Source organism: Pollachius pollachius (genome assembly GCF_949987615.1).
Source record: "Pollachius pollachius genome assembly, chromosome: 16".
NCBI lineage: Eukaryota > Metazoa > Chordata > Actinopteri > Gadiformes > Gadidae > Pollachius > Pollachius pollachius.
The window spans coordinates 14,009,557-14,034,270 of NC_136949.1; the positions used below are offsets into that span (position 1 = coordinate 14,009,557).

The 24,714-nt window shown below is 46.7% G+C and overlaps 1 protein-coding gene across 1 annotated transcript in view; it reads right to left on the bottom strand.

The window, feature by feature from the left end:
• The window catches only part of lama2 (laminin, alpha 2), a 162,262-nt gene that overhangs the window by 74,937 nt on the left and 62,611 nt on the right, over window positions 1–24,714 (bottom strand). Inside the window, exons 16-26 of the mRNA XM_079753729.1 lie at window positions 21,485–21,696; window positions 21,120–21,231; window positions 20,126–20,239; window positions 18,421–18,548; window positions 16,341–16,427; window positions 12,014–12,225; window positions 9,035–9,141; window positions 6,287–6,467; window positions 5,356–5,492; window positions 543–674; window positions 6–110 (exon numbers count right to left, since the gene is read on the bottom strand). Of these exons, the coding sequence (XP_079609855.1) occupies window positions 6–110; window positions 543–674; window positions 5,356–5,492; window positions 6,287–6,467; window positions 9,035–9,141; window positions 12,014–12,225; window positions 16,341–16,427; window positions 18,421–18,548; window positions 20,126–20,239; window positions 21,120–21,231; window positions 21,485–21,696 (1,527 nt within the window). The remainder of the gene's footprint in view (window positions 1–5; window positions 111–542; window positions 675–5,355; window positions 5,493–6,286; window positions 6,468–9,034; window positions 9,142–12,013; window positions 12,226–16,340; window positions 16,428–18,420; window positions 18,549–20,125; window positions 20,240–21,119; window positions 21,232–21,484; window positions 21,697–24,714) is intronic.

A 24,714-nucleotide genomic window follows, 5' to 3' on the forward strand; every position in this document is an offset into this window, starting at 1 on the left:
CGTACCTTGCAGCTGCACTTCCCGGTGCGGTCGGCGCAGGCGCACACACCTCGCTCCTGGTCACACGTCTCGCTCTCTGACCCCGCCGCGCTGCACTCACACGCCGTGCACTGCAGGGGAGACGGGCCGGGTCACATGGGACACGACACATGGGACACGTCACATGGGACGCGCCACGACAGCGAGACGGACAGCAGGTCCTGAGGCGGGCCTTTCGACCCCAAGGGCGGGGTTAAAAAATGAAGAGCCAATAACGTGCGGAAGATTCTCACCGGCCCGGATTTAGTTCAGTTTAAGAGATTTGATTGCAATATTATATATTCCTTTATTTTTCTGATGCTGTTTTATGCATTTGGCTTTCTTCAGTTAAAAACAACACCCCTGTGGTGAAGTAAATATCCGACCGTTAGCTTCTGTTTAGCTTGCGGCTGTATTGTGGCGCGCCCCCACATGATAATTATACCAATACAAAACATAGACTTTCTTCCATTGATTGGGCTTCAGGAGTGTTTACACGGTGAGAGCAGTGGGAGGGACCGCACCTGAGGAAAGTCTCTGTAGCCCAGCTGGCACTCGTTGCACTTCTCCCCTCTGTAGGCGTCTCGGCAGAGGCAGCAGCCCGTGTTCATGTTACACTGCTGGGCGACCGAGCCCACCACACTGCAACCACACTCCTGAGAGAGGGAGAGAGAGAGAGAGAGAGAGACAACCACACACAGAGAGAGGGACAGAGAGAGAGAGAGACACAGAGAGAGACACAGGGAGAGAGACAGAGAGAGAGAGAGAGAGAGAGACACACACACACACACACACACACACACACACACACACACACACACAGACAGAGAGATATTAGGCTTTGAATAGCTCTTCATCACTATTTCATTTCAAATGGGCTTGAGAACATCCAATCTTAAAGGCTTGACATTCATAACGGGTGTCCCTCTGAAAAAAAAGGCATTACGGTCTTTTACAACCATGTTTTTTTATTTTATTTTATCTATATTTAACCAGGAAAGTCCTATTGAGATTAAGAATCTCTTTTTCAATGGGGATCTGGCCAAGACAGGCGGCAGCATAAAAATCACAGTTACAGACAGAAATCACAAGGAGAGATAACTCAAAAGAATAAAAGTTCAACACGGAAACACACATTTCAAAAGAGAAATTTGTAAGAGTCCGTTTCATAACCAGGTTAATAAATATTTCAAACATTAACATGAAATGTATTCTATGCTAGGGGCCCTATCTTGCATCCGGCGCAACTGACTTTCTCACTGGCGCATGTGTCGTTGCTAGTTTGCAACTGGCGCAGAGCGTTCTTTTCCCTCCTGCGCCACGCGTCGGTAAATTAGGGGATGATCTTGCGCCCCAAGGGGCGGTTCGGCAACAGGAGGCATGTTCTGGCGCAAACATTCCCTGGTGCTATTTTGCAGTTTCAGAAATCACTTGCACCACAAACCAGGAAATACCTGGTTTAAAGTCAGTGGCGCGTTGTTCAGATGCTATTTTAAGGGCGCATGCATAATGTTGCTTGTGGACCTCGCGCATACACTTTGCTTCTCTCATCTACCTAGCCACACATTCTTGGTAAATTATTGGGGAAAGAACAACTGATACAGCGGTAATAAGTTGTACTTTTAAATCAATGCATCGGCAAACACCGTACAGCAAACGCATATTTTCTTGACACAGACATCATGTACATGCCCATAACTTTTAGGATTGATGAGTATTTGATTGTGAGAAAATATTGTTTTACCGCGAGTGAGTGTTAAAAAGAATGAATGAATGCGGGCGCGGGTGTGGGTATGTGTAAAAGAATTAATGAATGCGGGCGCGTGTGTGTGTGTCCATCTGTTTAAACACACACAAACTAAACACGTAACGCATAATACAGTCCATGGCAATGTATATTAACGGGGGGACACATGCATATTAGGAACACAAGTCGATAACGATAATGCATACAATACTGATAAGAAACAATGTTTATAATGTATTGCGTATATCATTAAATAGAACCACAGTTACAGCATATCATGTGTGTTAAGTTTTCTTTGCCGAAATTTATTTGAGGACTCAGTATTTCTGAAGTTGTGGAAGAAAACCTTATTCCATGTGTGAAGTAGGCCATATTATTTGGCCATAAACTGTGCCATTTGAAGTTTGAAATTCATGTGCATATGTCTCATCGGAGACTGCAGACGCGCTGTCAAAATATCTTAAGGGGATGGGAGCTGGCACTCTCATTGGTTTATTGCACGTTACGCCCAAACCACACCTACGGGTAATTAGGCTACTTCAGACCAACCCTTTTTAGATTTGCGCCGGGCGCAAGAGTCATTTTTGACTCTAAAATAGCAACATCGCCATAGAACCGCCCACAAAGCTACTTGCACTTGGCGCTTCTCCCTTGCGTTTCAGACCGTTAAATAGGGCCCTAAGGGTATAGAAGACACAAAATTCATTTTTTTCCATTTCCGTGAGGGCATTTGGGACAGAAAGCATAAAGAAATCCTGACAACGCAAAGAACAGTATCTGTCTTAATTATTTTTTTGTTTAACTTTTTTTGGATTGGTTAAAATGTTAACCATAGTTACTTTTAGTTTTTCCCTCTTCGCCGACTTTCCTTGCATCTGTTCTTGACCTCTTTCCGAGTGTCTTGGCTCTGTTTTATCCTTTCATGGTGTATGAAAGGAAAAGCTTTTTTTTTAAACTTTTCGGTCTACTATTGAATTTCAAAGTTTAAGGTTCAAAATGGTAACAGGGTCACCGGATCCACCGGTCACTTCAGAGGTTTTCTTTCTCCATTTTTCAAATCTGGGCTGTAGGCAGGACACCGTTTTCTTCTAACAATAGAAAAGGTTTTTTTTTCCCCCTTATATTAACACCACAGTACCACACACAACAGAATAAGCCTTCAGAGAGTGGAATAAGAGTGAAAGGTGAAGGTGAATGACCCGAGGAAAGAAGGCCTTTGTTTGTGCATGTTTGAAGTCCTTGAGGTTAAGATAGCAGTCCCATGCTGAGGACAGCTTGGTTCAGCGTCTTCTCCAAGCCAAGGACTCTTTTTGAGGTCTGCGACGACAGCAGGGGGAAGCCGCGCCGTGTTGTTTCAGCAGCTCAGAGAAAGCCTGTCAAGGCTTTTGCTGTTCAGCCCCAGAGGAGTGAGAAGGGGATACCCTCACAGCGGCTCCAGCCGGGCCGTGAACCCAGGGTCGCTTGTATTTCAAGTCTGCTGAACCCTTGGGATGGGTGTGCGTGATTCAAATTGATTGTATAATCATTAAGGGCATAGACCCTTGTCCAGACCAATGGTCTTTAGAGCCTTAAGAGGTCCTTTAGCAGTACTGTCATACCAGTGCTGTTTCATGGATGATTGTTAATCGGTTGGTATGTGGTGTGTCATTATTAATTAGGTCCATCAGCTTGAAAAATGGGAAGAATCCCTCTTTGGATTGTGATAGCCGTTTATTAGACTTGGTGTTATACTATGCGTTATATTACATAATTGTTTGATGTAAAATGCATTCATTTCTTCCTTGCTTCTGCTTGTTCTTCTCGCCTGTGTTTCTCCGGACTGTGTTTCTCCGGACTGTGTTTCTCCGGACTGTGTTTCTACGGACTGTGTTTCTCCGGGCTGTGTTTCTCCGGGCTGTGTTTCTACGGGCTGTGTTTCTCCGGGCTGTGTTTCTCCGGACTGTGTTTCTCCGGACTGTGTTTCTCCGGGCTGTGTTTCTCCGGGCTGTGTTTCTCCGGGCTGTGTTTCTCCGGACTGTGTTTCTCCGGGCTGTGTTTCTCTGGACTGTGTTTCTCCGGACTGTGTTTCTTTGGACTGTGTTTCTCTGGGTTTTGTTTCTCTGGACTGTGTTTCTCTGAGTGTGTCCTGAGGTGATTTCACAGGAACATGTTTCAACAAGGCAAAAATGGCTTTTGGCAGGAGGTGTAATGAGGAACCCTGGGATCCAGGTGACCCATGCTGCAGTGGTCGGCCCACTTCAATGTGGCAGAACAGGTGCTCTGCAGTGGATGAATTCCTTTTTGGTTTCAGACTTGTTGGTTAATAGTGCAACGATAAAGTATAACAAAAAGTAGAATTTTACATTGTTTATATACATAAATCTGCTTTGGTTGATCACTTTTATGATCAATTTGTTATGGTTAGAGTTTAATGTTATAGCAATTGATCCTTTTGAATATATATTTAATGTACTTTAATATATATATATTTTTCTTGACACGAGTAACATAAACATATCTCTCAATGCAAGATTTGTTCCAATTTAGATTGCTACAGGAATCATACTTCAAATTGAATATAAATGGCATTAGCCTATATGCATGCCAATGTGATGATAGATTTGGTCGTATAATGCATTAGCAAGACTTCTAGCGTATGCTTTCCATCCCTAACCTGTTGTCATTCAGACTGCCAAGGCGGCCTCTCCCCCCATCAAGCTATTGTTGACAACTGTGGCCAGCCCTCCAGAGCTGGGTTCCCAACATACCTCTTGAGGCAGCACAGTGAACACTGTGCTGCAGCCATTGCTTCTGGCAGCAGCACAGACAGGCAAAATGGCCTTGACATTTTGCCTTAGTTTTGTTATTTTGTTTGTTTATCCCCATAAAGTTGATAATTTAACCTTGTTGGGTGATGGTTTTTTCAACAAGCACATGTGTGACATTTATAGTTTAAATAAACAATGAATGTACTTTCAGTGGTCTCATCATCAGTCATGCCAAATGAACTTAATGGGCAAAAACTAGACCAAGTGATCTTGGGGGAGTTTTATTGACTCACTCAGTGTGGGTTGAATATGAAACTTACGGAACACCACAGATTTGGGAATTGTATACAGGTAGTTACTGAGTACAATTGTAATCAAATTGTAGTCACTTGCTGCAAGTGTCATTGAATGTAAAGGAAGTGGAACTGAAAACAAAAAGGAATTCTGATATGAATGTTAACATTCTGTTGGGAAAACCATTAAAAATCAGAAAAGCAAAAGCGTTAATGTGTTGTTTTTTAGCCAATTAAAATAAGATTTCTTTAATGCATTATTATCGGGCTAATTTTAATAGCCCGAATATAAATACCTGCAAAGTACAGCTATCCCCGTGATACTTAATTGTACTTAAATATTTATGAATTATATGTATACGTATAAAATAATTTGTTCATGATTGAATTCATAAATTTGTTTCACTTGGGATATTACAATGACAGTGAATCATTTTGAACATCACCAAATAAGTTTGAATGTAGGAAAACACCAAAAACGTAACCCTGTAAGGATCCCAAATTGGCCCTGAAAGATCAAGAGCACCGACGGTGTGTGAAGAAGCCGTACCTTGCATCCCTCCATGATGTCGTGGCCCCAGTGGTTAGGGGCGCAGCGGTCGCACCTCTCTCCGATGGTCGCGGGGGGGCAGATGCACTGGCCTGTGTTGGTGTCACAGTTGTTCCCCACATGGCTGCAGTCACAAGCTGGAGCAGGGGAGGGGAGGGGGGAGGAGAGGGGAGGCAGGGGTGAGAGAAGGGGAGAGGGGGGGGGGAAGTGGAGAGGAGGGAGGAGGTAGAAGCGGGAGGAATGGAAAGGACAGGAGAGGAGGGAGGTGTGAGAAGGGGAAGGAGAGGAGAGGAGAGGGTGACAGGAGGACGAGGAGGAGAGAAGAGGGTTGGGGAGAGTCATGTCGAAATGGGGGGGGGAGGGAAGAGGAGAGTAGTGGGGGAGAGAAGGAGAGGGGATGAGGAGAGGTGAGGAGAGGAGAGGGAAAGGGAGGAAAGAAGGGGGGGTGAGAGGATGGGGAGGAGAGGAGGGGAGAAGACGGGAAGGTAGAGGACGGATGGGGACGAGAGAAGGGGGGGGAGAGAAGAGAGGAGGAGTGGTTGAGGATAGAGGAGAGGGGAGGAGAGGACAGGAGAGGGGAGGAGATGAAGAGAGAAGGAGTGGTTGAGGATAGAGGAGAGGACCGGAGAGGGGAGGAAATGAAGAGAGAGGAGTGAACAAAGCAGTGTAAACAGTATGCAGAATCAACATGTTCTCTCCTCTTTGTTTCCAGATCTGAAACTAAAAACAAAACAAGCTCCCCTCCTTTAACATTGCATAACAGCTTTTAATTCAAGCCGATCCACATGTCAGCGCTAAGCGGCATTACCATTCAGAAGAGAAAGTGTCCCACTTCAGATCTCACTCGCTCAAATGTATTTGAAAGGATCTATAGAGGGAGACTCTTTCTCGACACACGGAGAAGGCAGTGGGGCTGGGCGGCGGTGCTTACGAGTGCAGCCCCCCTCCTGGAAGAGGAAGAAGCCCCGGGAGCAGCGATCACACTTGGGCCCCGCCACGCCCGGCTGGCAGCGGCACTGGCCCGCCTCGTCGCAGTCAAACGACTTGGAGCCAAACGAGTTGCAGTGGCACGGAACGCACGATCCGCCGCTGGCGATGCCGTGCGTCTGGGGCTGCGGGGACACACGACGCAATTACCCAACCAGACAGAGGGAGAGGGAGGGAGGGGGAAAGTCACTGACAGAGCTGGGGATGGAGGGAGAGGGGGAGTTAGGGACAGCGTGAGAGAGAGAAGAAAGGGACAGTGAGGGAACAAGAGAGAGAGAGAGAGAGAGAGAGAGAGGATGTATGATCTTCTGGTCACGCTTGACAGTACATGGAGTCAAACCAAATGTCACACTTTCCCTGTTGGGAATACAAGAGTGGAATGGCTTTGGTGGGATGTGTGTGTGTGTGTGTGTGTGTGTGTGTGTGTGTGTGTGTGTCACTGTTGAAAAAGCTATGTTTAAACATGGTCTGCACGCGCACACAAACATTGCAATCCTGCATAAACTAATCAGTGGAGGTAACAGGTAGAGTTAAGAGAGGATGAATAAAGTGAGAGTGATGGAGAGGAGAGAAGGAGCACAGAACACAGCGCATCATGCTAACCGAACCACCACACATGACCGCACAACACCACACAACACAGGGCATCGTGCTAACCGAACCACCACACATGACCGCACAACACCACACAACACAGGGCATCGTGCTAACCAAACCACCGCAACCACTCCACAGCACTAGCACTAAAACATAGAAAACACACAACAATACCAAACCACACAGCACACCACAGCCGAGTGGTGTGTGCAAGAGTGTCTGTTGGGAATATCTCGACTGAGGTTAAGCTATTTGTATTTGTATGACATGAAGGCCATTGGCCCAGGCAACCCCCACCGAGAGGAGCACCATGCAATGTTATCCCGGATTCAGCAGTCACAGGGGCTGGGCCGGAAGTCCAATACACTAAAAGGGGCGGGGTTACACATTGCTTCCTGCTTTATTACGGAGATATTCTATTGAAGGGAAACTCATTCACTAGAGTGGATGAAGCTTTCAGAAGCAGTTTTTATCACAGTGTTGATTTGAAACGATTGCCGGGGTCCGGACCAAACGTTTGAGCTTGTTTTTTTAACGTAGTATTGGAGGTTCTGGGCGAGTTTGTGTCCGCTGTTAGCCATTGACACGATTTCAGTTACCTGCCTTCAGCTATTTGATTGCTTGGAACACAAATGAAGGTAAAGACACGACCCTTACGCTCGTCTGCATCAGAATTTACATGATCAACTTAAGTCTGAAAACATTTACATTTACATTTAGGGTATTTAGCAGACGCTTTTATCCAAAGCGACTTACAATAAGTGCATTTGTTACAATAAGTACATTTGTCATAAGAAGTGAAACAATATATCGCTGTCGGTACAGTAAAGATGTTCATAGAACCAAGTGCAAGTATTACAATCGCTAGGCTAACCCATTCCCCGTGTAAAGCAATGATAGCAGCTACTGTAGATGCTACACAATTAAATACCTTGAATAAGTGCAATGTACAAGTGCCAGGACGTACAACATTCAATGGTGGCTGTGCATTGGTTTCTATGCAGAGTCGAGGTGAAAACGACATGCAAGAAGACCCACGTTCACCTACCGACCTCACGGACACCTTGGCCCAAACGCAGGCAGGGCCGGAGATCAAACCCCCCCCCGTACAAACCAATGCTTTTAACACAAAAAATGCAACGAAAATGCATCATGCACCATATTAAAACACACAGCGTCAACATCAGCCTCACAACCAAACCCCTCTACTGCCGCAGCCACGCCACCACAACACACCACACAGCTGTGCCGCCACCCCCCCCGAACAAGCGATGAACGATGCGCTCCGTTCACGCTTTACCGCTATCCTGGGCCTGTACGCCCCCCGGGGACAGCCCCCCGTACGGGACGCCCCGCCGGAGCGAGACGGCGGGTCCCATCTCTGCTGGGCCACCTCGACGGGGACGCGCTCCACGGGCCGCCGCGTCTCCCGCCGCTCGTAGCCCTGCCGCCGCAGGTCGCAGCGCCGGCCCGAGTAGCCGGGGCGGCAGATGCAGCGGCCCTCCACGTCGCAGCGCTGAGCCAGCGCCCCCGGTGGGCTGCACTGGCAGGGCAGGCACTCCTGACGCTCTGCGTCCCACCAGCAGTTAGGCTGGGCCAATCACAGCACAGGGAAGAGGGCGGTAGGAAGAGGATGAGAACGGGTGGAAGGAAAAGGAGGAAGGAAGTGCGGGTGTGTGGCGGAGGCGGCGTGGATGATGTGGCGCCACCTTTTGGTAGCATGAGGAGGAGAATGAACAGTGTCCGACCTATGCAAGATCTCAGAGCCGGAAGAGAAACACATGTGTTATAGCTGCACTAAAACGGGATTGGGATCTCTCAATGTCATCGTTTCTTACCTCTGTAAGTTATATTCTACTTGTTTACCCTGTTTGGTTCCCTTTGTTAAAATGTTGTGTCCTACTTCAAAAGAAATACAGTATGATGTATTACATTTGTATTATTCCTTTATTATCAGATGATTACCTACGTCATTATTTGAGACTGCTTAAGAAAGGAAAATGTTTATTTTCCATGCCAATTAATCCTCTTTGGATTGAATTGGATACAAAAAATGGTCCGCATGGCTGCCGCAGGACCACTGAGCTGCACCCACCATGCACTCATCACACTGCCTCCCCAGCACGTGCTCCCTGCACTGGCACTGGCCCGTCTCCTGATGGCACGCCTCCGAGAGAGAGCCATTGGTATGACACTGGCAGGCTGAGAGAGAGAGAGAGAGAGAGAGAGACAGAGAGAGAATTGTTCAGTTAACTTACTTCAATTTTACACTGACTTTCAACTGTACGAACCATTAAAGTTTTGAAAGACCTCTTAATAATTCTATCAAAATAAAGGGTAATAATTCAGACCATTAATCTCACTATGGAAGAGTTCAGCCTGGGTTAAGAACACATTTTTGGATTCCTTTGTTCGGCCTCATATATATGTGTTGACGTTTGTTTGTATTAAAAGGCTGTTGGTGAACCACCTTATTTCTCCTATTTCCTCCTGTATGTCCTTGATTCTTAGTTTCACTTTCATGATATACCATTTAATGCTTTAGCATTAGAGCTACCATCTGGTAGATAGGCTGCCAACCACACACACACGCAACCTCACAGCTACACACATATATTGAGTGGCAGACAGCCCTGAATGTGAGGCGATAGAGCGAGAGAGAGGGCTGCAACAGATGCCCACTCACACACACGCGACACACACACACACAGCCACATTTTCAAATGCACATGCAAAGATGAGTGCAAGAAAACACACACTGCAACCACAGACATACTCATAGGCACACAGATGAGTGCATGTCCATACACACCTGCATTAATGTACAGGGATGCATTCCCTGTCAAACAAACCCCCGCACACATGCGCATACACACACATTCATACTAACTGTTACTCTCTCTCTCTCTTGCTTTCTCTCCCCCTAGCTCAGCCTTTGGGGACCATCTGGACTCCATTCTGTCAATTGCTGCGATGCTAGCTTGTTAAGGCATTACATGTAGCTATGTATTCCGCTGTTTAAGACCATACTGGTCCGCTGGTTGGTTAATATACTTTTTTTGTAATCAAAACAAAAACACATGCGGCTGTTACTGAGCAATCTGCCGTCTGTGTGCGTGGTAGAAGAACGGGTGTATTGATTTTTCCTGTTGGTTGTGTATTGGCCCGGGGTTCTGCAACAGTAGCTGCATGATGAATCTCAATCTATCCTCGTACCGCCGTCACACTTAGAACTACAAGCCTAGCATCAACAAGGCTAGCTTATTAAGACTGTTACAGAGAGCCTTATCCACTATGGGTGTATCTGTCACCCCAGTGTCTTCTCGTATTTCACGCCCAATGCTCCAGTTATCAGCCAATACAGATTTTTACTTGAATATGCAACATAAGTATAGTAATTAATTACACTGTAGGTGAGGCTTACCAGTCAGTGCTTAGACTGCACATTGATGTCCATAAACAGTCATTTTTACTGTTTAGAGTTTTAATAAAGGCATACAATGTGATTTTAAGGTGATTTAGCGCTACTGGGATTTCGGCAACAAACTAAACATAAAGCGTGGAACACGCCGGTCCAACAGGTGGCCATCTGAAACGTATTCGGAAAATCGGACGAGTTTGGGAACAAATCTGTCCGGTGTGTTCAGCTGTGTTGGAAGCTTTAGGTACCACGCTGACGTATCTAGTCCGATTCAACATGCAAAGTCTGAGGGCGTTGGAGGTCTGAGGATTGGAGCCTCTGATTGGTTGCTGTCCTCTCGGTGTATGGGAGGGACAGACTAGCGCCACGAGACTAGCGGCACCCGATGTTAAGAAGACTTATTGCATATCGCGCAAGCGCAGAACGCACCCGCTACTGTGAAGTTGGCAGTAGTCTTTGCGGGGTGTTTGAATGCATCTTTTTTCTGCCGAACGGGTCAGACGGGAGGCAACAGAGGGGTTGGACAAATGCAATTGGCCGTAAGTTTGAGTCTGGGCTGTGTGTGGGCCTCATAAGAATTGTTCAATTGAAACCACCATCGCTGGGAAACGGCAGCTGGGATAAAGCTCATATAGACTGGCCCTGGACTGTGGCTTCAATCAATAACATTCATTAGTCCGTAAGAGACAGAGTGACCAAGGAGAGAGGCGCTGGGGTTTACTAATTCCTGGTGGTCCTTTGTCATCTCTACAGGATCAATAGACTACACCCCCTTCCAGACACAAGCAGCCGATCAGCACTGTGGGAGCGCCATAGATCAGGCTGATTAATCAATAACCATTTAGCTGGGTTGTAGAGTGGTGGGGGGAGGGGGGAGGGCGCGGGTGACTACAGAAGTATCAAACCCAGATTATTATCTGACCAGGTGGGCAACAGCCCGCCTGTTTGCCGACCCTCCCTGTTTGACCCTTGGTTTCCTAACGGATCTATTTGCCGGCCGTCTCTGACCAAATCCTTTTGCAGCGCTCTCCCGTTAGTCCTTTTCATGCGGTTATTTGTTTCTGGGTGCGTGTTGATCTATCTCTCCCTGGTCACACACTCCATCTGTCCTTCTTTCTCTCTTTGTCTGTTCCTCCCATTCTCTCTGAATAACAGTGTTTTTCAAGAGACAGCCTCGCAGGTGTTAATAAAGACTTTCACAAACAAGCGCCATCTGCATGGCTATTCTCGCCCCCCCCCCCTCTCGTCTTACTCGCCACTACCTTTCTTCCTCTTCCAATTGCCAGCTGTGGATTTACAGTTCTGTCTTTTACACAGATGGTAGTCGGTGTGCTAGTTCTGATGCTAAAACACATTAGCACACGTGCGTCCCATCAATGCGGTTACACTATCCTGCGTACTTGATTATATTATGGGAATAAGGACTATTTATGGCAACTCAATGACACCAGGAATTGAATCATATTATACTATAAAATGGCTCTTTTGGGTTTATGAACATCATGAAAATGAAAGTGATTATACATGCTTTTATTTGTTTTAGTATCATATTTTTTAAGCATACTAGTATTTACACTTTACCTAAGTCGGTTAGAATTTACCAACAAAAAAGTGTCAACAGCTTTAAATTTAAAGGGAATACTTTCAACTTACGTTGGCAGTTCCTTGCATTGACCGCGTCCCCGTAATAGCCGTCGGAACAGCTCTCACAAGTCACGCCCCCGTAACCCTGACGACAGCGAAGACACTGGCCTGTGATTGGATTGCAGCTTCTGGGCAGCGCGAGGTCCAGGTTATCGTGACATTGGCAAGGCTGGCAGGAACCCCCTGGGGTGCTGGGGAGGCCAAAGTAGCCATTGGCACACCTAGCGGGTGGTGGAAAAAAAGGTTGGGAACAGTACTTGTAGAAAAACAGACCTGTGGCGAAACAGATTTGAGTCTAAATTCGATTACAAAAAGTGCTCAGCAGGCAACAAAAAGAGAACCAGTGGAGTGAGCAACGTGATTGATGTGAATGTAAGAATAAACCGAATACACACGTGTCCCACAGGAGATACGTCTGTAACTCTGTGAGTGACATTGCTGACAGCCATTGAGAATCGTGTCTTGAAAATTGTATGGCTTAACATGCTGAGATATTTACATGGGTCATTTGAACATAATTAATTAATTAACTTAAGACTTCTGTCTGTAAGCAAATAGGTAACAAATAGACTGCAGAGATAATATAGGCAGGTGAAGCTTATATCTGTCGTTCAGGGTCTGCTTAGGTATGCTAGTGCACCACCACATACGTATTCAATTAAATTAGATTTGATCAGGCAGTTCATTTATTGTCCTTTAAGGTTAATTTGACATGATAATGAATATACCAGTCAAATATTTTCAGGCCATTGTTCCCAATCAAGAGGTTCCTAGTCTTCAATAGCAAATAGCCCTAACCGCTTGTAGTTGCATATGTACATTCAGTTGACTCTAGCCACAGCACAACATCGTGTTTTATTTGCCATAAATAGCTCAACCATATGCTTGATAGGTTTTAAATCAGTAATGACCTCATCGTTTATTATTATTGACAAGGTCTGGACTGGGCATCGCCTTCCACTCACTAGTTAAAGCCCTACTACTGCTCCTTTCTTCTCCAGCTAACCCCCCTTCTCTCTCAGTCTCTCTGCCAGCCTCTGCCACAGCCCATGATGTTCACCAGGTGTCATGGCCCGTGGCTACCCCCCCCCACCCCTCTTCCATGTCACCCATCTAGGACTCTCAATACCACTACTCAGAATAGAACATAATATAATCCAGCCTTTTAAGTTCCAATCATAAAACGACACATGCGGAAAAATGCATGTCGCTCAATATATGGGCAATATTTTCCTATAGGCAATTGATCTTTAGCCCTTCTAGCAAGCCTTCCTCCTGCTTCACATCCTCCTGCTGTTCTACCACACTCCTCCTCTTCTCCCCTGCCCTCCTCCTCCCTCCCCCCCTCCTCCCCCCCTCCTCCACACTTCTCTCAGAAATCTACGCTGCTGCCAATACAATTCGACACTTGACTTAAGTGTGTGGTAGTGCACGGCGCACACACAACACACACACACACACACACACACACACACAAACAGACGCAGACACACACACGCACGCACACACACACACACACACAGCTTCACAAAAAAACCCACACACAAGCGAACAGCAAGCTAATAAAGCAGGTTGTATTGAGTACCAAGGAGGGTCAGTGGTAATAATCGCTGGCCGCTCTTGAGTCTCTCTCTCCCCCTCTCCCTCTCTCTCTCTGCTGCTGTCTCTCTGGCCACCTCTTGACTCTCATCCGCACCATTCTCTCTTCTCTGCTTCTTTTCTCTATGCTTCTCTTGCTCCGTCTGAATTGAACTCCATTTTAGCAGAGAGATAAAGAATTCTCTAATATATTCTCTCTGTATTATTCAGTCACCTCTGGTTCATCTCTCTCTCTTTCTCCTCTATCTCTCTCTCTGTCCCGCTTTATTTTTTTCAATTTAGATTTGATTAACTTTATTAGCGGTCTTAGTGGTTCTCACCGCACCAGTGCAAAGGCAATTAATATATTTATGGCTCCCCAGGGGCCTTCCACTTGTTGCTAATGAAAGACAGCGATGGTGTTGGTGCTCGCATTCGGACTAGCCCTTGACCGCGTAGGCTTTAATAATGAATATGAAATGTTACATTTCTAGGCAAGATGCCAATCAGAGGAGAGTTGTTGTTGTGTGTTTCTGTTGTTTTATTTTAGTCTTGTGTCTTTCATTTCCCCGGAATATACTAGAATACGTTCTTTGCGCTTAGGTTGTAAAAAGTAAAGACATTAAATGATTAACATTTGTCCATTCTGACCTACATAATTTTGTTGACCTTGTTTTCCCACAGTACTGACTAAAACCCAGCATTCTTACCAAACATACACAACCAAACAAAACACCACAAAAGACACCATGAACCAAAAGCATTTTAATTGTTGAAACATGGAAGTCTTTGTGGTTACCATTTCCGATCCAAAACCACACAAAGTAGAGCTTTGACTTCAGCCTGGAGTTGTAAAGTTCCCTGATTGGACGGAGAGCCTATAAGAGCCCATAAGTAGGGCGGGAAAGAGTTCTTTTTTCCCCCTGGTCTGTAATGCAGACAAATCAGTGCATTAGCAATAGTTAGCGCTAACAGCGGCGGCTCCCTGGAGTGGATAATGAAGTGCGATGGCAGGTAGACGTGAGAGGGATCAATTAGGCTAATCGTGAGGGAGGCGAGTGGATGATGATTACCCAGGCTAACGCTCCTGTGGCTAATAGAATCTCATCTTACTCTAAACGCTGCAGGGACTACCGCCGCTACGCAGTGGTCGGGTCGCTAGGTCGCTCACCTCATCAGGGCTAGCCGTGTCCCTCAATCTCCTGATTTATCTTCACTCTCATGTCCAGGTTTTTCTTCTTCTCTTGACTGATTGACGGGACGACGGACAACCTCACACACAAACAAGCGCACGGGCATGCGCATGCACGCGCACACCCACACACGCATCCACACACACACACACACACACCTCGGGCCTTGTGCGTTTGAAGTCCGGGCCCTTCTGTCTGCATCAGTACAGATGGACATCTATCAGGGAAAAGGTTTGTATTTCCCATTCGCCCACTCACAAGATTGCCATTTTCCGCTCTACCCATGCCCCCGCAAAGTGTCAAGAAAAGAGTAATGGAATCAGAGTCCCCTCCGCTGTTTACACCTTCATTATTAGATCCTCACATACAGTAATCTGATTGTACCACCACTAGCTGCTGCTGGTGGTGGTGAGTCAGACCCTCTCTCTCTCCCTCTCTCTCCCCCTCCCTCCCTCCCTCTCTCTCTCTCTCTCTCTCTCTCTCCCTCCCTCCCTCCCTCCCTCTCTCTCTCTCTCTCTCTCTCTCTCTCTCCCTCTCTCTCCCTCTCTCTCACTCTCTCTCTCTCCCTCTCTCTCTCTCTCTCTCCCCCCCCCCCGACTGCGGCAACACAGATTTATAAAAAGACTCTTGGACATCAGTCAGAGTGCAGGGAAGGCATTCGGGCAATGCCGACGCCACGGCAACAGGGTTCCCCAACGTCCACCGACACCTCAGATGGGCCGGTGAGGGCGATGACCGTCCCAAATGGTTTTAGTGAATGAGAGTGAAAAGGAGAAAGCAGGGCTCCACTCTCACGTCAAGCGACGTGACAGGTGGGCTGCATTTGACGTCAAGTCGGCTGAATTCAACATGGGGGGGGGGGGGGTTGGGAGTGTGTTTCTTTGGGAGGATGTGGTGTGGGGAGCTCAAATTAATCCCAAAAACTATCCAACTCGACAGCTAATTTTGGCGTGTCTTTTTAGAGGGTGCTAACACACTTGATACAGATCACTTCTCAATGTATGGTCAAAATAATGTTATGCAGCCTACTAGCCTTACAAATGTATTCATGAGACAGACAGACAGTATGAAAGAGGATGGACACAGACAGAGAGATCGTCAGACAGGCGGATGGACAAAGAAAAAACAGAGAGACGGGTGGACAGAAAGACAGACAGAGAAACAGATGGATAGACAGGCAGACAGACAGATAGACAGCTACTGGGCTACTCAGAGAGTAATGAGGCAGTAATGGGTTAATTTATTTCAAGCTAAGAAAGAATCATCTCAAAGTAGATGGTTGCGTATGCATAACTTAATATGTAAAAGTAAATGAACAAATGTGCACAAAAAAACAATAATATAAAATAAACCATTTTATGGCTGTTGGTGTGTGTGTGTACATTTGTGGATGTGTTGGTGTATGCTTGCAGGTGTGTTTGTGTGTGTTTGTGTGTGTGTGTGTGTGTGTGTTTGTGTCTTTGTGTGTATGTGTGTGTACGTTTGTAGATGTCTGGGTGCCTTCATAAGTGTGTGTGTGTGTGTGTGTGTGTGTGTGTGTGTGTGTGTGTGTGCGTGCGTATTACCTGCCACATCGAGGCCCTGTGTATCCGGTCTGACAACGATCGCACAGCAATTCTCCCTCATTGCTCAGGTGACAGGTAGGACTGAAGCTGCCAGGGTCACCATGACGACGTTGATTTTGTTGTTGTAGTTGTTGTTGTTGTTGTGGTTGTGGGTAGCGTTGTCCAAGTGTGCATAAAGGAAGTATGAAGAAGATGAGGAAGAGGAGGAGAGAGCGAGTCAGCGCCATTGTTTCTCCCTTCAAACTCTCTCACACACACACGACACCTCTGTCCCTTCACTTTTTGACTGCACACACAAGAAGACACTTTGGAATTCAGTCCATAATCTCCCAGAATTTCTTCTGAAAGATTTGAATGCACTTTATTCCCACTGACACACACTTTTCTCTTTATAAGACACACACTCCTCTCCCTCCCGATTCACACTGAAATCACACAGGCTGGTCAGGGGAGAGAGAGCTAGAGAGAGAGAGAGAGAGAGAGAGAGAGAGAGAGAGAGAGAGAGAGAGAGAGAGAAAGAGAGAGAGACAGAGCGAGAGAAAGAGAGAGAGCGAGAGAGAGAGAGAGAGAGAGAAAGTACCTCATCACTCACTGCCCTCCCTTTACCCCATTAAACTATAGATAGGTCTCCTAGCTCGGGTTCCAGGCCCCAGCCGGACTGGCTGGCTACAAGGCTAGCAGATAGGCTAGTCGGGCTGCTAGCCTGTTGACTGATGGATAACTGAGCAAGTGGGCCAGATAACTGCCACTGCAACACCGTTGAACACTCAAGCAGAGGGACAGACAGTCAGCAGCTCCGATCATTCAGTACATGAACTCGACATTAATTGACGTGATTCAAATATTTCTTACGTTAATCCTCATAATGCGAAAAAGGATTTGGCAGGTAAAAAAAGGAAGAGGTGATCAGGTAGTTTAAGGTGCCAAAGACCTGGGCATGACCGAGGCAGGAGGCATACTGAATTAATGTCAAATGACCCTTTGTTGGACTGATAAGGCACAGGTTTGGCGGGGCAGTAGGTGATGGACGGGGTAGGGCAGGGGGAGTTCACACCCCGTTTGAGTAGTTGTGTTTGCGTGACTGACTGGCAGACTGTTGGCAAAGAAGCCGAGGGATTGGTTGTGTGTATATTTGTGTGAGTGAGGGAGGACGGGATGCCGAGTCGGAGATTGAAAAGGAAGAGAGGAAGAGAGAGAAGGGAAGGCTGCTTCTTTCTTTAGCTCTCTATTATTAGCAGCTCCTGGAGTTTTGGACAGTACATGTCATTGCTGCGCTGAAATTCTCAGCTGCTGCTGCTTGTGTGTGTGTGCTAGGATGTCTGTGTGTGTGTGTCTGTGTCTGTTTGTGTATGTGTATGTGTGTGTGTCTGCGCCCGTTTTTTGTGTGTATCTATGTGTGTGTGTGTGTGTGTCTGTCCGTCTCTGTATCCTTTTGTGTGTGTGTGTGTTGGTGTGTGAGTTTGTGTGTCTGTCTGTCTCTGTGTCCGTTTGTGTCTGTGTGTGTGTGTGTGTGTGTGTGTGTGTGTGTGTGTGTGTGTGTGTGTGTGTGTGGGTGTGTGTGTGTGTGTGTGTCTATGTGGCTCAGAGAGTATCGCATCCTGTTCTGGTTTTGTGGCCGAGCTGCTGTTAAAGTGGACAGAAGGACGCCACATTAAGCAGGGTCCACAGCGTAGGTCACTGGATCCATTGGGTTCGGATTCAACGCGGACTCAGGCAAACGTTTACTCATCCTCTGGCTCCAACTTTGTGGAAAAGGCTTGTTTCATCGTTGTTCATTTCTGCGGCATGGGCTCCCGACTACGTCAGAGAGGAGCTCTCTACGAAACCTCAGGTCAAGATGGAGAAGAGGAAGGGAAAACAGAGAGCAAGAGAAGTAAGAGAAGCAGTGAGGTGGAGAAACGTCCAGAGATGAAAGAAGGGGCGCACAGAGGAGTATTATTCAGAACGCGGCGGGTCAGAGAGGTAGAGATTGGGGTGAGGAACGCGAGCGGGCAGAGACAGGGGGTCACCGCGGTGATAGATTGAGGCTGTTGATTAAACTGTCCCGGGCCGCGGGGGCCGGCCCACCGTGACGACCTACTTGTTGCTGGGCAGGCTGAGCGGGCAGGCGCAGGCTTGACAGTCGTCAGCTGAGCCGCGGGTGGCGTTGCCGTAGTAACCAGGTAGACAGGAGCCGCAGTCGGGCCCGGCGGTGTGGTGGGAACAGTCCTTGAGAAGCGAGGGCACAAGGGGTTCACCGCTCAGACAGGTCTCTAGAACATGTCAGCCGCCAATGAAAAACAATTTACCCCCCCCCCCCCCCCTCAAATCCGATTTTCCTGTTCCACTTCTTGCAATGTCCGACTTGCTCTCCGACTCGCACCTAAGTGCACCCATGGGGCCAACGTGGATGACTACCACTCACGCACATGTGTTGACGCACACAGGACATTTACATAAGAGTCACTTAGCAAAGGCGCTATGTCCATTTATATATAAAAGTCCTTCCACTGCATCAAAGTATATATACTGGTGTGGAGCTTACACTGTGTAAAGAGACCATAACTGTGTTTGTTTTGTGAGTGTGTGTCTGTGGAGGTGGGCGTTGGCAGAGCCTGGTGTGTGTTGTCAGCTGCTCTCAAAATCATTTCCTCCTCAGATCAAGTGTCCGGTCGCGGCTGAAGGGTACTGTGATGCTGACACGCTGTCCCCCTCTCCGTCTCACTCCCTCGCTCGGCTTTGCGCGGACACACGCACGCACGTGCTCACACACACACACACACACACACACACACAGCATGGCCATGGCTTGAACCCCGGCTCATGTGTTCTTACAGATGCTCATCCAGTCGGAGAACACAGTCCTGTGGGGCAGTGTGTGTTTCAAACGCATGTGTGCCAGTCGATATCAGTGCAGATGTGTGTGTGGCTGATTGTGTGTGTCCGTTGGCAAGTCTGTCTTCATGACAGCGATGTCAGACAGTGTTTCCGTGTCTTGTTCTTCTGTATATTCTTTTTTGCGTGTATGTGTGCGTTTGCGTGTATGTGTGCCTGTTTGTGTGTACGTATGTGTGTGTGTGTGTGTGTGTGTGTGTTCCTCTCTCTCATTATATCTCAGCATTCCCCTCATATATAATGCAACAGAACATGGTGCGAACAAGCATGTGTGATTGTGTGTGTGGGTGGGGTGTGTGTGTGTGTGTTTGTGTGTGCGCCTGTGTGTGTGTGCGCGTGCATACGTGGGAATGAGAGTCAGCGGGAGAGGAAGAGGGACTTAGTGATTTGTTTGATTCTAACTGACATCATTTGCCTCCAGCAATGCATGGAGTATGGATAGAGTCAGAAAGCACATAAGTGTGAGTTTGTGTGTGTGTATTTGTGTGTGTGTGTGTGTGTGTGTGTGTGTGTGTGTGTGTGTGTGTGTGTGTGTGTGTGTGTGTGTGCGTGTGTTGATTCTGACGAGCCCAGAGCTTCCTTCCAATAAACTAAATTCTCCATGGATTTCCAATCGACAGAATTAGCTGAAATAAGATAAGGGTGCTTCGTGATCCAACTCAATCAGTGCCGATACATGAGGCATCACACTCAATTCATCTACGATCAGTTCTAAATAGGGTTGACTGAATTTATTAAACACAAAGTGATGTAATAACAGGGTGGGCTTACTTTGTTAAACACGCATTAAGCATTTCTCATTGACTGAAAGGTGGCACATGAGATGTGCAAATACTCATCCATTAATTCAACACTTATTTCACGAATCAAATGAAATGCAAGGTATTCAGGGGTCAGAGAGCTCCACTCACCAGACACTGTCCCGTCACCTGGTGGCAGTGGGCCGAGTGTCCGTGGCAACGGCAGGCTTCACACGCCCCGCCGTACAGCGCCCCGTTGACCCTCCGGAAACCAGCGACACACCCCTGAGGCACAGAGGGGCAGAGATGAAGAGAGAGGGAGAGAGAGAGAGAGAGAGAGAGAGAGAGAGAGAGAGAGAGAGAGAGAGAGAGAGAGAGAGAGAGAGAGAGAGAGAGAGAGAGAGAAAGAAAGAAAGACAGAAAGAGAGAAAGAGAGAGAGAGAGAGAAAGAAAGAAAGAAAGAAAGAAAGACAGAAAGAGAGAGAGAGAGAGAGCACGGCAGGCTGACAAAGCATCAGGCTGTGCGTCTTCAAACGGTAGGTGTTGAAATGATTAATTAGCCTATGTAGCCCTAATTAGTTTTCCATTTTGCTTTGAGTGGTGTGCCTTGCTGGCTGTGCATGTCTACTCAGACAGGCCCTGTGTGTGTGTGTGTGTGTGTGTGTGTGTGTGTGTGTTCTCGCGTGTGTCTGTTCCTGTGTGTGTGTAGGTTATTTTTGTATTTTTATTTTTGTCAACTTAAGGCACTTAACAACACATCCCCCCAACCCCCATCAAATTGCTTGGTGTGTCTGTGTGTGTGTGTGTAGCTGCATGAGTATGTGTGTGGATGTATGAGCATGTGTGTGTGTCTGTGGGTGTATGAGTAGGTGCGTGTGCGTGTGTTCATGTTTGTGTGCGTGCGTGTGTGAGCGTGTGTTTGTGTGTATGTGTGTCTGTGTAAATGTGTGTGTGTGTTTGTTTGTGTGCGTGTGTGTGCATTTGTGTGTGTGTGTGTGTGTGTGCGTGTGTGTGTGTGCATGTGTGTGTGTTTGTTTGTGTGTGTGTGCTCGTGCGTGCATGCGTGCCGGCATTTGTGCGTTCATACGTGCGCTTGTGTGTTTGTGTGTGTGTGTGTGTGTGTGTGTGTGTGTGTGTGTGTGTGTGTGTGTGTGTGTGTGTGTACCTCGCAGGAGCTGCCAGCATATCCAGGTGGACAGACACAGATTTCTACAGCTGAAGCTCTCTTCTCTCCTCTGGCGTGAAGATCTGATGTCTCCATAGAGAACGAATGCAACCTAGAAACACACACACACACACACACACACACACAAACACCCAGATGCACCATCTCAGATGAAACACTGATAATAATTACACTCATTGTTTCTGATTGGTACTGAAAGTGGCATCAGCTGGTGGTACCGCAGGAGCCGCCAAAACAGTCAGTGCTCCACGGTGCTTTGAATCTTTTCACAGGTCTCAGAGACGGAGACCGGGACCCTTCAGACGGGGCGGTCCCTCACGTTGTTAGATTGTCAGGCGTCCTACCTGTACACGGCACTGGGCTCCGTGCTGTAGGAGGCCCGCACAGACACGCCGGTCACGTCGGCCAGCACCGACAGGAATTCCCTTCGACTGATTGGCTGCCGGTTCTCTGAAACCAGGAAGTTTTCCGGCAGGAGAGCGACGTGGTTGGTGCTGGGCGAGGAGGGGTACACCGGCTGGCCGTATTTACCGTCAATCATCTTGATCCCGGCACCCTGAGGGGAAGAAGAGGGGGGGGGGGGGTGAGAGTCACGATGCAACGTGGTTCTCACTCTCTCTCTACCTCCCTCGGACGCACTTTGAGATCATTATTAGAAACAACCGTTCACCAAACCTCAACTCGCTTTCACGTCAAAAAAAAGCGACGACTACACAAATCATAATAAAGCAAAACAACACACGCTCGGCTGAACAATGCTAAGCGGGTATGAGGTAATGAAAAGCAGCTCGCCATCGACCTTCTTAAATGGTTTGGAATTGAAAGTGAAACTGTTCCCCCCGCAACCGCACGCTACTGTATCTGACAGGCTGTTTTCTGGTGGTGGAGGGAGCCGCACGCCGCGGGCGATCGATGGGTCTGTAACCACTAACGGGGAGTGACAACTACTGATGGTGGGGAGAGAGAGGGGGGGGGGGGGGGGGCGAGAGAGAGAGACACACACACACATAGCAGAGAAGGGGGGAAGAGGAAGGGTGTCGGGCAGTGGAGGGTAGCCTGCCTCGCCAATAAAGGTTTAAGTGAAAGCTAATTGAAAGAGTGTGCGACAAAGGAAGTAATTGAGGGAGACAGAGAGAGAGTGAGTGAGAGAGAGAGAGGGGGGGAAGAATGAAAGCGTGTGTGAGAGAGAGAGAGAGAGAGAGAGAGAGAGAGAGAGAGAGAGGAGAGAGAGAGAGAGAGAGGGAGAGGGAGAGAGAGAGAGAGAGAGAGAGAGAGAGAGAACAAGAGTGGAGCAAAGGAATAGGTAAACAGAGAACAAGAAAAAAAAAGATGTAGTGTTGAGAAAAGAGAGAGAGAGAGAGTCATAGAGAAGGAGGGAGGGGGCCCTGAAGAGTCCATGGGATTAAAGGAGTTATTTAATCTCTCTCTCGTCTTTTCATTTTTTGATCTAATTTGCATTTATTATTTCCTTGACTAAACTATACTCAGCACATCTGGGTGGAGGAGCGGTCGGTGGGGAGGTAAGAGGTGGGTGTAGGTGGGGTTATGGGGTTATTGGGTTGAGGGGAATTCAATAGAGCCCGGTCAAAGGTGAGGGTAGAACCAGAAAACATTTGACAATGAAACCATTTGTTTTAGAAGATTACAAATGGGATTTGTTTACAAAAAAAAATGAATTTCCATATGGACAAACTACGTAAAATATAAAATTATAATTAAAAAGAAAAGCTACAATAAACAGAACAAATTTACAATAAGATGTCAATTGAATGCAAGCCAAAAAGAAAAGAGCCACAGGGATATAGGGAGAGAGGGAGGTATGAGGTGTAGAGGTAGAGAGAGAGAGAGAGAGAGAGAGAGAGAGAGATGACGAGGGTGTAGGAGGTTCATTAATGCAATTATTGGAGTGGCTTTGACTGACAAGAAGAAGGACACTTTACCAGTCCCCTGTTCTGCACTCCGCCTTCTGCCTCTCCTGGCCTTGGGATGAAATACCTTTAAATAACCCCAGATCATGGATCTGTCTGTCTCTTGCTCTTTCTCTCCCTCCCCCCTCTCTCTCTCTCTCTCTCTCTCTCTCTCTCTCTCTCTCTCTCCCTCTCTCATTTCTTCTTCTCTTGCCCTTCCTCCCTCATATCAGTAATATTCGAATAAACGCGGATGTTCAGAATAGACACCATTAACTACACTCACCTTGCCACTCTGAATGGCACTTTTAGATCAACCAGGTTTTAACTCTACGATTAGAACACCGATTACCATTGGCTGCATTAGCAGTTGAGCTTCCCACCGAACAGTCGATTCCGAAAAAACCGATGAAAGTTTTTAAACTTTGATATTTAGCAATAATTGTTCAGCATATTCGTGCTGATCTTTCGAATGTCTGACAAACTTCGGCCTTATCCCTTGAAAGATCTGAATCTGATCTACAAATCATGCACTGTTGCTGATATGTGCTGGTGTACTTGATATGATATACATGTGTTGATCACTTTTGTCTAAGAATATTCATTGTAAAATTGTAGCCAGTGATATGGACTTCTGGCTACGATTTTAGGATTTAGATTGAATATTAGACATGATAGTATATGGCAGCTGGAGGACGTCTGCAAAAAATGATCTGCAACACTAAAGAAGCAGGAGATGTGCGTCTCTACCACTACATTATACACCCTATACCAGTGGTTCCCACCCTTTACCAGTGGTTCCTACCCTCATCGAGACCTGTCTATTTGTTAACTGTTTTCATATCAGGTGGTCCACCTGATATGAAAACAGTTAACAAATAGATAAATACACATACAGGGGCTGAACAGAGAGTTCCAGCGCCCCCTATAAAGTTATTGATTGCTAGAGGGCTGGGGAGAGTATTTCTGGGGTCAATCTAGGGAGTCCTAAGGCTGATGGCCTGGGCCAGGTTGATATTATATGGTTCAATAAATCAAGTTAATAATTAATAACAATAATGATAACAAAAAAAATAGTAAGAATAATAATAGATTTGTTGTTTTCATAAATAAAATAAAACAATTAATTATTTAATGAGTTATTGATTGAATAATTAAATGATTATGTTATTAATTATTAATTTATATTCTCTGTACTCTTGTGAGTTAATCAGATGAGAGTTCTACTAACTGCTAAAGTGTTAATGGGACCAGGATTAGGGCTTGTGTGTGCTGGTGTTCTTTTGAAATATACTGCCCACTCAACCACAAGTGTGCGAGACTGACCCATCACAAAACAAATCTGTCTCTGATTAAAGCCAAATTAAATTTGTTTAATAGTCTTCCTTTATGTTGTATTATGGGATTCACTGTTTGGCAAATTATGAGGGATCATTTCTGCAGCTGCAGCATAAAGTGGGAAAGACTCCCAAACAACACACACACACACACACACACACACGTGCGTGCGCACAGACACACACAGGCGCACACACACAGACACACACGCACACATACAGGGGACAATAGACACACATTAGCATTCGGGACACACACAGGACACAGAGTTTGGTGTGATTTAAACGGAAAAAACAGCTACCTAATAGCGTTTGCTGCCTTGATTATTG